We start from the raw sequence: 15,594 nt of genomic DNA on the forward strand, positions 1-15,594 counted from the left end.
GTGAGCGTCCAAGACCACAGATCCTGAGTATGTGGCCTTTTCGTAATGTCGCTTTAGAAGTCTCGCAGCACCACTTCTGGGTGGGTTATGAGCCCACCCAGGTTCACAGGAAAGGATCATAGAACCCACCTCTTGGCAGGAGGCAGAGTCGCATTGTAAGAAGAGCCTGTGTGTTGGGAGATGTTGCCATGGTCTTCTGAGGGAAATGTCATCTGACAAATTGGGAAAATACTATTATGTTCCATTATTAGCTGGTATGGGAATTTTTAGAACATTTTAATTGTTTTTACAATAAAGGTTGAGACAAGATTTTAAAATTTAATCCCCTCAAGTAAGGTTTACTACAAATTCATATTCCATAAAAATTTAACATATTAAGATTTTATAATGGTATTTGCTTTTATTATATTCCTTTTTATCCTATTTTCTATTAATATCACTTTTTGGTGTAGCTTTTTTATTACCATTTTTATTTTGCAGACAAAGCTGTAAAATGTAATATGGATTCATTGAGAGATTCACCTAAAAACAAATCTGAAAAGAAACACCATTGCATCTCTTTAAAAGATACAAATAAGGTTGTATTTTAAAAATGTTCTTTAAATACAAAGTTCATATAGTGTTAATTTTCAAATTTTCTCTTTTGAAATCTATCTGAAACCAAAAATATGTTTTCTATTAAAAAATCGTTGGCCATGATAGTCCTTCATGAGAAAATATAGTTTGCTTGTTTGCTTATTTTGAAAGGAGAAAGTAGCTCCAGCTTCTTCATGTCAAGCTCTTATTCTCGGCCTAGTTTTCTTTCTACAAAATTGGATATTGATCCTCCTTTTAATGAAGGTGTGAAAATCTGGGATTCCAGGGCATTGTCCTAGTGAAGTGCAAGTCTAATCTGCTCTCCATCCCTTTGACAAGACAGGTTGAAAGTAATTGCAGGACATTTTAAATACTGACGATCTGGAATGCCAGCTGCCTGCCATTTGGACGTTTAATGTAGTGGTTATAGCGCTGGCATAATCACCCAACTTTCCAGTTTTTTATCTCTCTATCTCTGTGTGTGCATGAAAGCTGTATGGGATGGTTGTTCATGAGAATAACTCCCATGGAATTTTGGTTCCAAAAGAATGTATATTATGTTGCTAGCATACACATTCTTTCTGAAGAAAATTTTTCTTTTACAGCGTGTTGAATCCTCAGTGTACTGGCCAGCAAAAAGAGGCATAACCATATATGCTGATCCAGATGTACCAGAAGCAAGGTATGATTTGAAAATTCAAACTGGGTGTGGTGGCGCCTGCCTGTAGTCCCAGCTACTGGGGAGGCTGAGCTGGGGGGATCGCTTAAGCCCAGGAGGTCGAGGCTTCAGTGAGCTATGATCGTACCACTGTACTCCAGCCTGGGTGACAGAGTGAGACTCTTATCTCTAAAATAATAATAATAATAATTAGGTGTAATTGACAAGATACTTAAGAGTGATGTTGTCTTATACAGTGTTCTATAAGATTGATGATTGGAAAATAGTCCATTTTCAAAGAGTGGCCCAGGAAATTTTGGTTAAGCATATTAACTTAAAGGAAAAATGTGACACCTGGTTGGCAGCAAAGTTGACTGAAAACTGGTAGTGGCCCTAGAGTCTGTCTCCTCTTTGCCTTTTTGGACAGAGTTGTCCCTGTAAGGCAGGTCTGAAGATTGGCACGGAGTGGTCCTGATGAGAGGGATGGCCTCACGTGGCCAGATGGCAGCACAGGGTGGGTGGTTACCCAGGGCGGAAAGAGAAGAATGGTTTCGTGAGTATCAGAGGCTGGGTCTGTACTTTGTCCTCTTCAAGATACATGTCAGTGACGTTAACAAAATTGCAGAAAGGATGTAATGTTGTACCACTTCTTGAATGGTCTAAGAACACACTTCCCCTCGTGTCGTGGACTTTATGCTGTGGTTGTCATATGTTGTACTTTTACATATATCATAAATGCTAGACTCTATCTCACTTTTATTTAAATAGTCAATTATATTCTAGAGAGAGTTAACTAACAAAAATATCTTCTGTCTTTACCTATGTGGTTGCTTTGGTGTTCTTTACTTTTTGTGTAGCTCCATATTTCCATCTGGTATTATTTTCCTTCCACCTAAGGGCTTCCTTTAATATTTCTTGCATTGCAGGTCTGCTGTTGATGAACTCTTTCAGCTTTTTTTTTTTTTTAAAGTATTCATTTTAGGTTCATTTTGAAAAGGATACCTTTGCTAGGTGTAGAATTCTAGGTCGACAGCACTTTATTTAAAGATGTTGTCCCACCGTCTTCTCTCTTGCATTGTTCCCAGCACTGCCTCTGCTGTCACCGGTGCCTTTGTTCCTCTGCTGTTTCCTCTGACTGCTTTTCAGATTTTCTTTTGATTACTGGTTTTAGCAATTTAATTATGATACACCGGCCAGGCATGGTGGCTCACGCCTGTATTCCTAGCACTTTGGGAGGCCAAGGTGGGCAGACCTCACCCGAGGTCAGGAGTTCAAGACCAGCCTGGCCAACATGGTGAAACCCCATCTCTACTAAAAATACAAAAAAGTTAGCTGGGCGTGGTGGCAGGTGCCTGTAATCTCAGCTACTCGGGAGGCAGAGGCATGATAATTGCTTGAACCCAGGAGGCGGGGTTTGCAGTGAGCTGAGATCACACCACTGCACTCCAGCCTAGGCAACAGAGCAAGACTCCGTTTCAAAAAAAAAAAAATCATAATATACCTTGCTGTCGTTGCTACCATATTTCTTATGCTTGGGGTTCATTAATGTTCTTCGTTTGTAGCTTTCTTACATCAAATAGTCATTATGTCTACAAATATTTTTTTCTGCACCAATCTCTTTTTCCTCTCCTTTTAGAGACTCTGATGAAACAAATGTCAGATATTTTGATATTGTCCAAAAAGTCCCTGAGGCTCTGTTCATTTTTTCAGCCTTTCAATCTTGCTATTCTGCAGATCAATGATTCTACTGATCTGTCTGTACATTCATTATCTTCTGTCATCCACATTCTGCTATTGAGCCCATCCTGTGAGTATTCTATTTATTATATCTATATTTTTTTGCGACAGGATCTTGCTCTGTTACTCAGGCTCTCAAGTGCAGTGGAGCAATCATAACTCACTATAGCCTTAAACTCCTGGGCTTAAGCGATCCTCCGGCCCCGGCCTCCCAAGTGGCTAGGACTGCAGGCATACACCACCACAGGTGGCTAACATTTTAATTTTTTTGCAGAGATGGGAGTCTCGCTATGTTGCCCTGGCTGGTCTCCAACTCCTGAGACCAAGTGATCCTCCCGCCTTGGCTTACCAAAATATTAGGATTACAGGTGTGAACCACTGTGCCCGGCCTATATTTCTTGTTTCTAAAATTTTCCTTGTTTTTTTTTTTCAGAAGTTTATATTTCTTTGCTGAGAACTTGTGTGTTTCCACTTGGGAGTGCTGGCCTTTTCTTCTTGTAGAGTGAGTGTCCAATGATTGCCACCCTGAGCCACCAGAGGTTGGCGCCTGCTGATTGTCGTTTCCCTTGGCAGTCGATCTGGTTTTCCTGGGCCCGTGTGTGCTGAGTAACTTTGGACTCACTCTGGATATTTTGAATGTTATGTTGCGAGATTCTGGTTTCTGTTAACATTCTCTAGAGAGTGTTGGTTGGTGTCATTTGTCTTAGCAGGAGGTCGGTACCTCCATGAGGTCCGGCCCTCATGTTCTGCCTTGCGAACTGTGGGTGGCGGTGGCCGTGTGAGCTCAGGCTCTGGGCCCTCGATGCTGCCTGGGGCCTGTTCTGCATCTGCTTAGCTTGGGGCGAGTCGGGGCTTGGGTTGGGTCATGAACCACCTCTCTTTCTTTTCAGAATTTCCCTCACAGTTACCAATTTCTAGGGCCTCCTTCCCCATATTCCTCTGGCCAGATAGTTTCTCTTGGAGACATTGGTGTGCAGTAATGTGGAATTGGGATACCTTGAGAATAAAACAAGTAAGGGAGAAAAAAGATGGAGATTTTCCTCACGCAGTCTTTGGACCACAGCTCCCATCTCCCAGTTCCTCTGGCTTCAGGTGCAGGTTTTCTCTCAGGGTTTAAGGTCACCACACTGCTGTTGCTGTTGCTGGGTGCAGCCCCAAGATCAGAGCTGGCCTTGGGGCCCGGTGAGGAAAGAAAAGAAAAACAATGGGGATTCCCCACACTTTCTGGTTTAAAGGGCGCCTCTTCCCGCTTCTCTGGCTTGAAAGAAGAAGTCTCTCCTGGAGATTCTGGCGTCTGCACCTGCCACAAAGTCATCTTGAGGTCAACACAGAGACACAGAGAGAAAAAAGACAAGAAAGTCCTGGTGATTCTGTTTTTCAAGTGTTTGACTTCTCTCCCCTGCTGTTGGGGCCTCATCCAGAATCTCTAGTTGTGATCAGCAGGAGAGAGAGGCTGTGGCAGGCCTACTCCATCCTGTCCAGCACCACCACCAGAAGTGTCAGAAATGACTTTTATACTTAAAGGACTAAGCTCCAGTTCTCACAGAAATGTGCTTATGTAGATAAACCAATTCCTCAGTGGTGCTTCTTAAATTTTTAATCCAGAAAATAAAGATATTTTCAGGATTGGGGTAAAGGGGTTCACAATTTTTCATTTTTTTAAGAGACAGGGTCTTGCTCTTGTTGCCCAGGCTGGAGTGCAGTGGCACAATCACAGCTCACTGCAGTGTCCAACTCTTGAGCTTAGGCGATCCTCCCACCTTGGCCTCCCGAGTTGCTGGGACTATAGGTGCACACCACCATGCCCGGCATTTTTTATTTTTTTATTTTTGTCGAGATGGGGACTCATGTGTTGCCCAGGCTGCTGTTCACAAATTTTAATGAATTTTTTTTTTTTCATTTCTAGTGCTTTAAGTCAGAAGTCAAATGAGAAACCTCTTGGATTGACTGAGAAGAAAGAATATGATGAGAATAGCTGTGTGAAGTAAGAATTTTTTCCTTGGCCTGAATTGTGTATTGAAATAATTATAATAAAATTATAAACAAGAGAAATCTACACATTTTATTATTAATTTCAAACCTGCATTCCCATCAAAAAATAAATGTACAGTATATCTCCTGTAGGGTTTGAGGTTAATTTTTGCTTTTCCATCCACTTGGGCACATTTTTCTGTTTAAAGCTTTGTTCCAGTGTAAGTAGACATTTTCTACCTTGCCTTCTGGATCCTCTAGGTGAAGTGAACAGTGTCACAAATCAAATTAGATACAGTTGATCTTTTGGGGCTGTTGATGTTCTTTGGGTTGGTCTTTGCTTTCTTTCCAGTTCTCTGAGGCAACACTGCTAGAGAAACTGAGCAGTTTGCCTTGATTTCATACTTGTGTAATCTGTAAAATATTTACATAGCAATTTTCGTTTTGAGACAAGGTCTTCCTCTGTCATTTAGGCTGGAGTGCAGTGGTGCAGTCACAGCTCACTGCAGCTTCGACCTCCTAGGCTCAAGCGATCCTCCCACCTCAGCCTCCCAAGTAGCTGGGACCGTAGGCATGCACCACCATAACTGATTTACATACATACATATATATATATATATATATATATATATATATATATTTTTTTTTTTTTTTTTTTTTTTTTTTTTTTTTGTAGGACGAGGGTCTCGCTATGTTACCCAGGCTGGTCTCAAAGTCCTGGCCTCAAATGATTCTCCTACCTCTGCCTTTCAGAGTGCTGGGATTGCAGGCATGACCACAGCTTCCAGCCTCATGCCATTTTTATACTTTTTACCATATTGGCCTCAACGGTTTTACATTCCAAGTAACTGTAGCTGCCCTGGAGCTCCCAGAGTGACAAAGTGTGAGACAGGTCAGAGGTGGGGAGGTCCTGCTGTTTCCACTGGTTGGCCTTGGGGGTTGGAGCCAGGGTGTGGACTCTGCAGCCATGTGGGCTTCCCAGCTTCCCAGAGGCCATGCTGATGACCTGCCAGGGCTTCTTACCCCACAGGACACCACCCAGTATTTCAAGGGTGAGGCTTTGAAAGCTTCCACGAGCCCACAGAGTTGGGGATGGCTGTTGATGCACCTAACTGACACCCCCCTCCCAGGGCAACCTCAGCCCTAATACCCAAAGGTTTTGCTGTGACAGTGGTTATTTTCCTTGGAACAGAAGGCCTTGCATTATCCATACAGCTTATTTCTTTCTTTTATTATTTTCAATTATAACCTGGCAAATTAACCCTGGAATATTCTTTTTTTCATTATTTATTTATTTATTTTTTAATTGGAGACGGAATCTTGCTCTGTCACCCAGGCTAGAGTGCAATGACATGATCTTGGCTCATTGCAACCTCCACTTCCTGGGTTCAAGCAATTCTCCTGCCTCAGCCTCCTGAGTAGCTGGAATTACAGGCGCCTGCCACCACGTCCAGCTAATTTTTGTATTTTTAGTAGAGATGGGGTTTTGCCATGTTGGCCAGGCTGGTCTCGAACTCATGACCTCAGGTGATCCGCCCACCTTGGCTTCCCAAAGTGCTAGGATTATAGGAGTGAGCCACTGTGCCCGGATGACCCTGGAATATTCTATTCCCTTTTATTTTCGTATTAAAAAGTTCTGTCTTGTCTCCTGTTCTGTTAAAATGCCCTTTACTTAGAACCCACTGATTAAACAACATCAGTTATCCTGTCAGTCTCCTGTGGGTTTCAGGGAACTTTGAGGTAATTCAAGATTAAACATCAAAGAAGGCTTTGAGTTCCTTAGGGACACAGGGATGACCTGGTGATCCTGGGACCTCCCCCTTGACTGCACAGAGGTCCGGCATTGGCTGCACTGCGTCCAAAGCCTGGGGAACCCTGTGCTGTCATTTCTGGCGAGATAGCCAAGGCAGCCTGGAGGAGAGGCACCCTTTCCTTAAGGATGGCCAGTCAGGGACCCGCATTGCCGCATCCCCAAACCTCACTTGGGACTATGATAACGACTGTCACAATGTGGGCAGAGGGGCACAGGGACCTTGGCTCGTTGCCAGGGGCCAGGTGTCCCACTAGCCTCCTCTGTGTGACACCTGTGGTTTTCTTTTCCTGTCTTTTTGTCTCGCTGATGGAGTTGCTCAAGCCTGTAAGTACCAGTAAGCAGTTGTATTTCTTTCTCCTCGGGCCTGTTCCTTCATATAACTCATTTGGAAACCCCCAAGTTACAGTACATTCTGGAAGAGGTCACCCCAGATGCAGTCTTTCCCATTCCAGGATCACATACCACCAGGATCCCCTTGGGAATCCTGGATACTTGGGTAGCAGAGGAAGTGGCGGGGCCCACACCCAGGTTTAAGGGCTCTCCTAGTGAAATTCTCTCTCTTAATCTTTGGGTGTTCAAGAGAAACTGCTCTGTTCTGCTAAGGGCTTCTGGAGGTGGCAAGGCAGCCTGGATTGGGCTGAGATCGTGTTTCTAAGCTGGTGCCAGCTTCCGCCCAGCCCGTGGAAATATGCTAGGTGGTGGGTGAGTCTCAACTCTGTGTGTTGACCCTCGCAGCATTATTTTCAGGAGGTTTTTGGACTTTGACAGTGCAGCCATATGTGCTGCGGGGAGTACTTTCATAACTGGTTAAGACGTCCTGAGCATAGGAGGGTGGAGTGGTACCTGCTTGCCACTCACGTCATCTCTGATATTTAATGTACCCTGGAGCTCTCTCTGCAGTTCTTTGTCTTTCCTTCTTCTGTGTCCCCCTTGCCTACTGTGATATTCATTCTTTATTCTTCTGTTGTCTTCCTTTAAACATTTTAACATCAGCCTACTTTGTACTGCCCACTGATTGAAGATGGAAAATTCTCCGAATATGCCCATTCTTTTTTTCTTTTCTTTTCTTTTCTTTTTTTTTTTTTTTGAGACAGAGTCTCGCTCTGTAGCCCAGGCTTGAGTGCAGCGGTACAATCTCGGCTTGCTGCAACCTCCGCCTCTCGGATTCAAGCAATTCTCCTGCCTCAGCCTCCCGAGTAGCTGGGATTACAGGCGCATGCCACCATGCCCAGCTAACTTTTTTGTATTTTTAATAGAGACGGGGTTTCGCCATGATGGCCAGGCTGGTCTCGAACTCCTGACCTCAGGTGATCTGCCTGCCATTAGCTTCCCAAAGTGCTGGGATTACAGGCATGAGCCACTGCACCTGGCCCAAATATGCACATTCTTTGTGATACCATTTCAATGTCAGAGTCTGAACAGCAGTGCATGTCGAAGCCTGGACTGAAATGCCCTTCACACAAACTGCTGAGTCCAGGGTCAGACACTGTCCTTCCAGACCCGAGCCCTCTGCCAAAGAACACAGTGAGTGGTGAGGACGCGGCTCTGTTGTACAACCCTTCCTCCTCCCTCTTGAAATCACACCCACACGTCTGTTCTTCCCATGACTCCACTCTCCCCGCATCATGATTCTGGTGAGATGAGTGTTCATTGTCCCCGAGCTGTGAGCAGGTGAGTGCTGCGGAGCTCTGCAGTCACACAGCACGGCTGCTTCTCTGTTTTCACATAGCCTTTTGGTTTACCTGAAGTTAATAATTATCTTGTTTTTTTCTTTCCTTGGGTTTTTTTTTTTAATGGGGTCTCACTGTGTTGCCTAGGCTGGTCTCAAACTTCTGGCCTCAAGCAATCCTCTTGCCTCAACCTCCCGAGTAGCTGGGACTACTGTCTGCCACCATGCCTGGCTCACTTCCCTAAGGTTTTAATCTATCTTTTTTTTTTTTTTGAGATGGAGTCTCGCTCTGTTGCCCAGCCTGGAGTGCAGTGGCGCGATCTCAGCTCACTGCAAGCTGCACCTCCTGGGTTCATGCCATTCTCCTGCCTCAGCCTCCCAAGTAGCTGGGACTACAGGCACCCACCATCACGCCTGGCTAATTTTTTTGTATTTTTAGTAGAGACGGGGTTTCACCATGTTAGCCAGGATGGTCTCCATCTCCTGACCTCAAGATCCGCCTGCCTCAGCCTCCCAAGCGCCGGGATTACAGGCATGAGCCACCGCGCTCGGCCATTTTTAATCTATCTTAAAGATTCATCCCCAGAATTCTCCTCTGTTATCTAAACTCAGGTTCTCACTTGTGTGTCTTTGGACATCCCTCCAGACCCTTTCTGCCTGCTTTGGTTTGTGCCTGATATGTCCCGTGTTCATTGTCACCAACATCCTGAGATTCTCTGCATCTTTCTTGAATTGAATCTCCTCTTTTCCAGATCATCCATCTTCTTCTTACTTGGTTTACTCCCTTGTTTTGGTGGAGAGCATCCTTTATTAGCTTTCTAGGAAGGGAGACACAAAACATAAATTTTTTAGAGACTTTGCATAAATGCTTTTAGACTATCTTCACACTTGATCAATAGTTTGGGTATACATTTTGAAGACATTTCTACTTCTAGTTTCTAGTGTAGAGACGTCCACTCTATTCTGATTTCTTATTCTTTATATATGACTCCTTTCCTTTTCTCTCTCTCTCTCTCTCTGGAAGCTTATAGGATCTTCCTTTGTTGCCGGTGTTTGGAAGTTTCCTGATGTTGTGCCTTGGTGTGGTTCTATTATTATGCTTGTCATTCAGTGGACCCTTCCGGTGTGTAGCCTCATGTCCCTTACCCCTGGGAAATTCTCTTGACTTTTTTGTTGTTCTCTTGTGCTGCGTGTTCTCTGTCTTCTTTCAAGAACCTCTGTGACTCGTATGTTGAACCTCCTGAATTGGTTGAGTAATTTTATAAAATATATTTTTCTTCTTTTTTTTTATTATACTTAAAGTTCTGGGTTACATGTGCAGAACGTGCAGTTTTGTTACATAAGTATACATGTGCCATGGTGGTTTGCTGCACCCATCAACCTGTCACCTACATTAGGTATTTCTCCTATTGTTATCCCTCCCCTAGCCCCCCACCCCCCACAGGCCCCAGTGTGTGATGTTCTCTTCCCTGTATCCATGCGTTCTCATTGTTCAGCTCCCACTTAGGAGTGAGAACATGCAGTGTTTGGTTTTCTGATCTTGTGATAGTTTGCTGAGAATGATGGTTTCCAGCTTCATCCCTGTCCCTGCAAAGGACATGAACTCATCCTTTTTTATGGCTGCATAGTATTCCATGGTGTATATGTGCCAAATTTTCTTAATCCAGTCTATCATTGATGGACATTTGGGTTGGTTCCAAGTCTTTACTATTGTGAGTAGTGCCACAGTAAACATACATGTGCATGTGTCTTTATTGTAGAATGATTTATAATCCTTTGGGTATATGCCCAGTAATGGGAATGCTGGGTCAAATGGTATTTCTGGTTCTAGATCCTTGAGGAATCACCACACTGTCTTCCATGATGGTTGAGCTAATTTACAGTCCCACCAACAGTATAAAAGCATTCCTGTTTTTCCACATCCTCTCCAGCGTCTGTTGTTTCCTTACTTTTTAATGATTGCCATTCTAACTGGCATGAGATGGTATCCCATTGTGGTTTTGATTTGCATTTCTATAATGATCAGTGATGATGAGCATTTTTTCATATGTCTATTGGCTACATAAATGCCTTCTTTTGAGAAGTGTCTGTTCATATCCTTTGCCCACTTTTTGATGGGGTTGTTTGCTTTTTTCCTGTAAATTTGTTTAAGTTCTTTGTAGATTTTGGATATTAGCCCTTTGCCAGATGAATAGATTGCAAAAATGTTCTACCATTCTGTAGGCTGCCTGTTCGTTATGATGATAGTTTCTTTTGCTGTGCAGAAGCTGTTTAGTTTAATTAGATTCTATTTGTCAATTTTGACTTTGTTGCCATTGCTTTTGGTGTTTTAGACATGAAGTCTTTGCCCATGCTTGTGTCCTGAATGGTATTGCCCAGGTTTTCTTCTAGGATTTTTATGGTCCTAGGTCTTGTGTTTAAGTCTTTGATCCATCTTGAGTCTATTTTTGTGTAAGGTGTAAGGAAGGGGTCCAGTTTCAGTTTTCTGCATATGCCTAGCCAGTTTTCCCAACACCATTTATTAAATAGAGAATCTTTTCCCCATTGCTTGTGTGTGTCAGGTTTGTCAAAGATAAGATGGCGGTAGATGTGTGGCGTTATTTCTGAGGCCTGTGTTCTGTTCCATTGGTCTATATATCTGTTTTGATACCAGTGCCATGCTGTTTTGGTTACTGTAGCCTTGTAATAAAGTTTGAAGTCAGGTAGCGTGATGCCTCCAGCTTTGTTCTTCTTCCCCAAGATTGTCTTGCCTATGTGGGCTCATTTTTGGTTCCATATGAAGTTTAAAGTAGTTTTTTCCAATTCTGTGAAAAAAGTCAGTGGTAGCTTGATGGGGATAGCTTTGACTCTATAAATTACTTTGGGCAGTAAGACCATTTTCACGATATCGATTCTTCTGATCCATGAGCATGGAATGTTTTTCCATTTGTTTGTGTCCTCTCTCATTTTCTTGAGCAGTGGTTTGTAGTTCTCCTTGAAGAGGTCCTTCACATCCCTTGTAAGTTGTATTCCTAGGTATTTTATTCTCTTAGTAGCAATTGTGAATGGGAGTTCACTCATGATTGGACTCTTTGTTTGTCTGTTATTGGTGTATAGGAATGCTTGTGATTTTTACACATTGATTTTATATCCTGAGACTTTGCTGAAGTTGCTTATCAGCTTAAGGAAATTTTGGGCTGAGATGATGGGGTTTTCTAAATATACAATCATGTCATCTGCAAACAGGGACAATTCGACTTCCTCTCTTCCTATTTGAATACCTTTATTGCTTTCTCTTGCCTGATTGCCCTGGCCAGATACTGCCCTTTCTCTTGCCTGATTGCCCTGCCTTTCCAATACTATGTCAAATAGGAGTGGTGAGAGAGGGCATCCTTGTCTTGTGCCAGTTTTCAAAGGGAGTGCTTCCAGTTTTTGCCCATTCAGCATGATATTGGCTGTGGGTTTGTCATAAATACCTCTTATGTTGAGATACATTCCATCGATACCTAGTTTATTGAGAGTTTTTAGCATGAAAGGCTGTTGAATTTTGTCGAAGGCCTTTTCTGCATCTGTTGAGATAGTCATGTGGTTTTTGTTGTTGGTTCTGTTTATGTGATGGATTACATTTATTGATTTGCGTATGTTGAACCAGCGTTTCATCCCAGGGATGAAGCCGACTTGATCATGGTGGATAAGCTTTTTGATGTGCTGCTGGATTCGGTTTGCCAGTATTTTATTGAGGATTTTTGCATTGATGTTCATCAGGGAAATTGGCCTAAAATTCTTTTTTTGTTGTGACTCTGCCAGGCTTTGGTGTCAGGATGATGCTGGCCTCATAAAATGAGTTAGGAAGGATTCCCTCTTTTTCTGTTGATTGGAATAGTTTCAGAAGGAATGGTACCAGCTCCTCTTTCTACCTCTGGTAGAATTCGGCTGTGAATCTGTCTGTTGCTGGAATTTTTTTTGGTTGGCAGGCTATTACTGCCTCAATTTCAGAACCTGTTACTGGTCTCTTCAGAGATTCGACTTCTTCCTGGTTTAGTCTTGGGAGGGTGTATGTGTCCAGGAGTTTATCCATTTCTTCTAGATTTTCTAGTTTATTTGCATAGGTGTTTATAGTATTCTCTGATGGTAGTTTGTATTTCTGTGGGATCAGTGGTGATATCCCCTTTATCATTTTTTATTGTGTCTATTTGATTCTTCTCTCTTTTCTTCTTTATTAGTCTTGCTAGTGGTTTATCTATTTTGTTGATCTTTTCAAAAAACCAGCTCCTAGATTCATTGATTTTTTTTGAAGGGTTTTCTGTGTCACTATCTCCTTCAGTTCTGCTCTGATCTTAGTTATTTCTTGTCTTCTGCCAGCTTTTGAATTTGTTTGCTCTTGCTTCTCTAGTTCTCTTAATTGTGATGTTAGGGTGTCAGTTTTAGATCTCTCCTGCTTTCCCTTGTGGGCATTTAGTGCTATAATGTGTCCCAGAGATTCTGATGCTTTGTGTCTTTGTTCTCATTGGTTTCAAAGAACATCTTTATTTCTGCCTTCATTTCATTATGTATCCAGTAGTCATTCAGGAGCAGGTTGTTCAGCTTCCATGTAGTTGTGCGGTTTTGAGTGAGATTCTTAATCCTGAGTTCTAATTTGATTGCACTCTGGTCTGAGAGACAGTTTGTTGTGATTTCTGTTATTTTACATTTGCTGAGGAGTGTTTTACTTCCAATTATGTGGTCAATTTTAGAATAAGTGTGATGTGGTGCTGAGAAGAATGTATATTCTGTTGATTTGGGGTGGAGAGTTCTGTAGATGTCTATTAGGTCTGCTTGGTCCAGAGCTGAGTTCAAGTCCCGGATATCCTTGTTAATTTTCTGTCTCGTTGATCTGTCTAATATAGACAGTGGGGTGTTAAAGTCTCCCGTTTATTATTGTGTGGGAGTCTAGATCTCTTTGTAGGTCTCTTAAGAACTTGCTTTATGAATCTAGTTAGCTCTTCTTGTTGAATTGATAACCTTTACTATTATGTAATGGCCTTCTTTATGTCTTTTGATCTTTGTTGGTTTAAAGTCTATTTTAGCAGAGGCCAGGATTGCAACCCCTGCTTTTTTTTTTGCTTTCCATTTGCTTAGTAGATCTTCCTCCATCCCTTTATTTTGGGCCTATGTGTGTCTTTGCACGTGAGATGGGTCTCCTGAATACAGCACACCGATGGGTCTTGACTCTTTATCCAATTTGCCAGTCTGTGTCTTTTAATTGGGGGCATTTAGGCCATTTACATTTAAGGTTAATATTGTTATGTGTGAATTTGATCCTGTCATTATGATGCTAGCTGGTTATTTTGCCCATTAATTGATGTAGTTTCTTCATAGTGTCGATGGTCTTTACAATTTGGCCTGTTTTTGCAGTGGCTGGTACCGATTGTTCCTATCCATGTTTAGTCCTTCCTTCAGGAGCTCTTGGAAGGCAGGCCTGGTGGTGACAAAATCTCTCAGCATTTGTTTGTCTGTAAGGGATTTTATTTCTTCTTTACTTATGAAGCTTAATTTGGCTGGATATGAAATTCTGGGTTGAAAATTCTTTTCAAGAATGTTGAATATTGGCCCCCACTCTCTTCTGGCTTATAGTTTCTGCAGAGAGATCCACTGTTAGTCTGATGGGCTTCCCTTTGTGGGTAACCTGACCTTTCTCTCTGGGTGCCCTTAACATTTTTGCCTTCATTTAAACCTTGTGAATCTGACAATTGTGTGTCTTGGGGTTGCTCTTCTCGAAGTGTATCTTTGTAGTGTTCTCTGTATTTCCTGAATTTGAATGTTGGCCTGCCTTGCTAGGTTGGGGAAGTTCTCCTGGATAATATCCTGAAGAATGTTTTCTAACTTAGCACCATTCTCCCCGTTGCTTTCAGGTACACCAATCAAACATAGATTTGGTCTTTTCACATAGTCCCATATTTCTTGGAGGCTTTGTTCATTTCTTTTTACTCTTTTTTCTCTAATCTTGTCTTATCACTTTATTTCATTAATTTGACCTTCAATCACTGATATCCTTTCTTCCACTTGATCGAATTGGCTGTTGAAGCTTGTGCATGCATCACGAAGTTCTCGTACTGTGGTTTTCAGCTCCATCAGGTCATTTAAGCTCTTCTCTACACTGGTTATTCTAGTTAGCCATTCATCTAACCTTTTTTCAAGGTTTTTAGCTTCCTTACGATGAGTTAGAACATGCTTCTTCAGCTCAGAGAAGTTTGTTATTACTGACCTTCTGAAGCTTACTTCTGTCAACTCATCAAACTCATTCTCCATCCAGTTTTGTTCTGTTGCTGGCGAGGAGTTGTGTTCCTTTGGAGGAGAAGAGACGTTCTGGTTTTTGGAATTTTCAGCCTTTCTGCTCTGGTTTCTCCCCATCTTTGTGGTTTTATCTACCTTTGGTCTTTGATGTTGGTGAGCTACAGATGAGGTTTTGGTGTAGATGTCCTTTTTGTTGATGTTGATGCTATTCCTTTCTGTTTGGTAGTTTTCCTTCTAACAGACAGGCCCCTCAGCTGCAGCTCTGTTGGAGTTTGCTGGAGGTCCACCCCAGACCCTGTTTCCCTGGGTGGAGGCTGCAGAACAGCAAATATTGCTGCCTGATCCTTCCTCTGGAAGCTTCATCCCAGAGGGACACCCACCTGTATGAGGTGTCTGTCGGCCCCTACTGGGAGATGTCTCCCAGTCAGGCTACACATGAGTCAGAGACCCACTTGAGGAGGCAGTCTGTCCATTATCAGAGCTCAAGTGCTGTGCTGGGAGAACCACTGCTCTCTTCAGAGCTGTCAGGCAGGGACGTTTAAGTCTGGAGAAGCTGTCTGCTGCCTTTGGGTCAGATATGCCATGCCCCCAGAGGTGGAATCTAGGGAGGCAGTAGGCCTTGCTGAGCTGCGGTGGGCTCCACCCAGTTTGAGCTTCCCTGCTGCTTTGTTTACACTGTGAGCATAGAACCGCCTACTCAACCTCAGCAATGGTGGACACCCCTCCCCACACCAAGCTCCCGTGTCCCAGGTCGATCTCAGACTGCTGCGCTAGCATCAAGCAAGGATCTGTGGGTGTGGGACCCACCGAGCCAGGCACGGGAGGGAATCTCCTGGTCTGCTGGTTGTGAAGACTGGGAAAAGCGCAGTATTTGGGCAGGAGTATACTGCTCCTCCAGGTACAGTCAGTCATGGCTTC

At 43.0% G+C, this 15,594-nt stretch overlaps 1 protein-coding gene across 3 annotated transcripts in view; it reads left to right on the forward strand.

Annotated features, from left to right (window-relative positions):
• The window catches only part of TDRD12 (tudor domain containing 12), a 112,914-nt gene that overhangs the window by 55,542 nt on the left and 41,778 nt on the right, over positions 1–15,594 (forward strand). For all 3 annotated transcript variants that reach the window (XM_063801476.1, XM_063801475.1, XM_024351152.3), the window contains exons 9-11: positions 481–578; positions 1,182–1,258; positions 4,878–4,955. In XM_063801476.1, the coding sequence (XP_063657546.1) occupies positions 481–578; positions 1,182–1,258; positions 4,878–4,955 (253 nt within the window). The remainder of the gene's footprint in view (positions 1–480; positions 579–1,181; positions 1,259–4,877; positions 4,956–15,594) is intronic.

Source organism: Pan troglodytes, chromosome 20 (genome assembly GCF_028858775.2).
Source record: "Pan troglodytes isolate AG18354 chromosome 20, NHGRI_mPanTro3-v2.0_pri, whole genome shotgun sequence".
NCBI lineage: Eukaryota > Metazoa > Chordata > Mammalia > Primates > Hominidae > Pan > Pan troglodytes.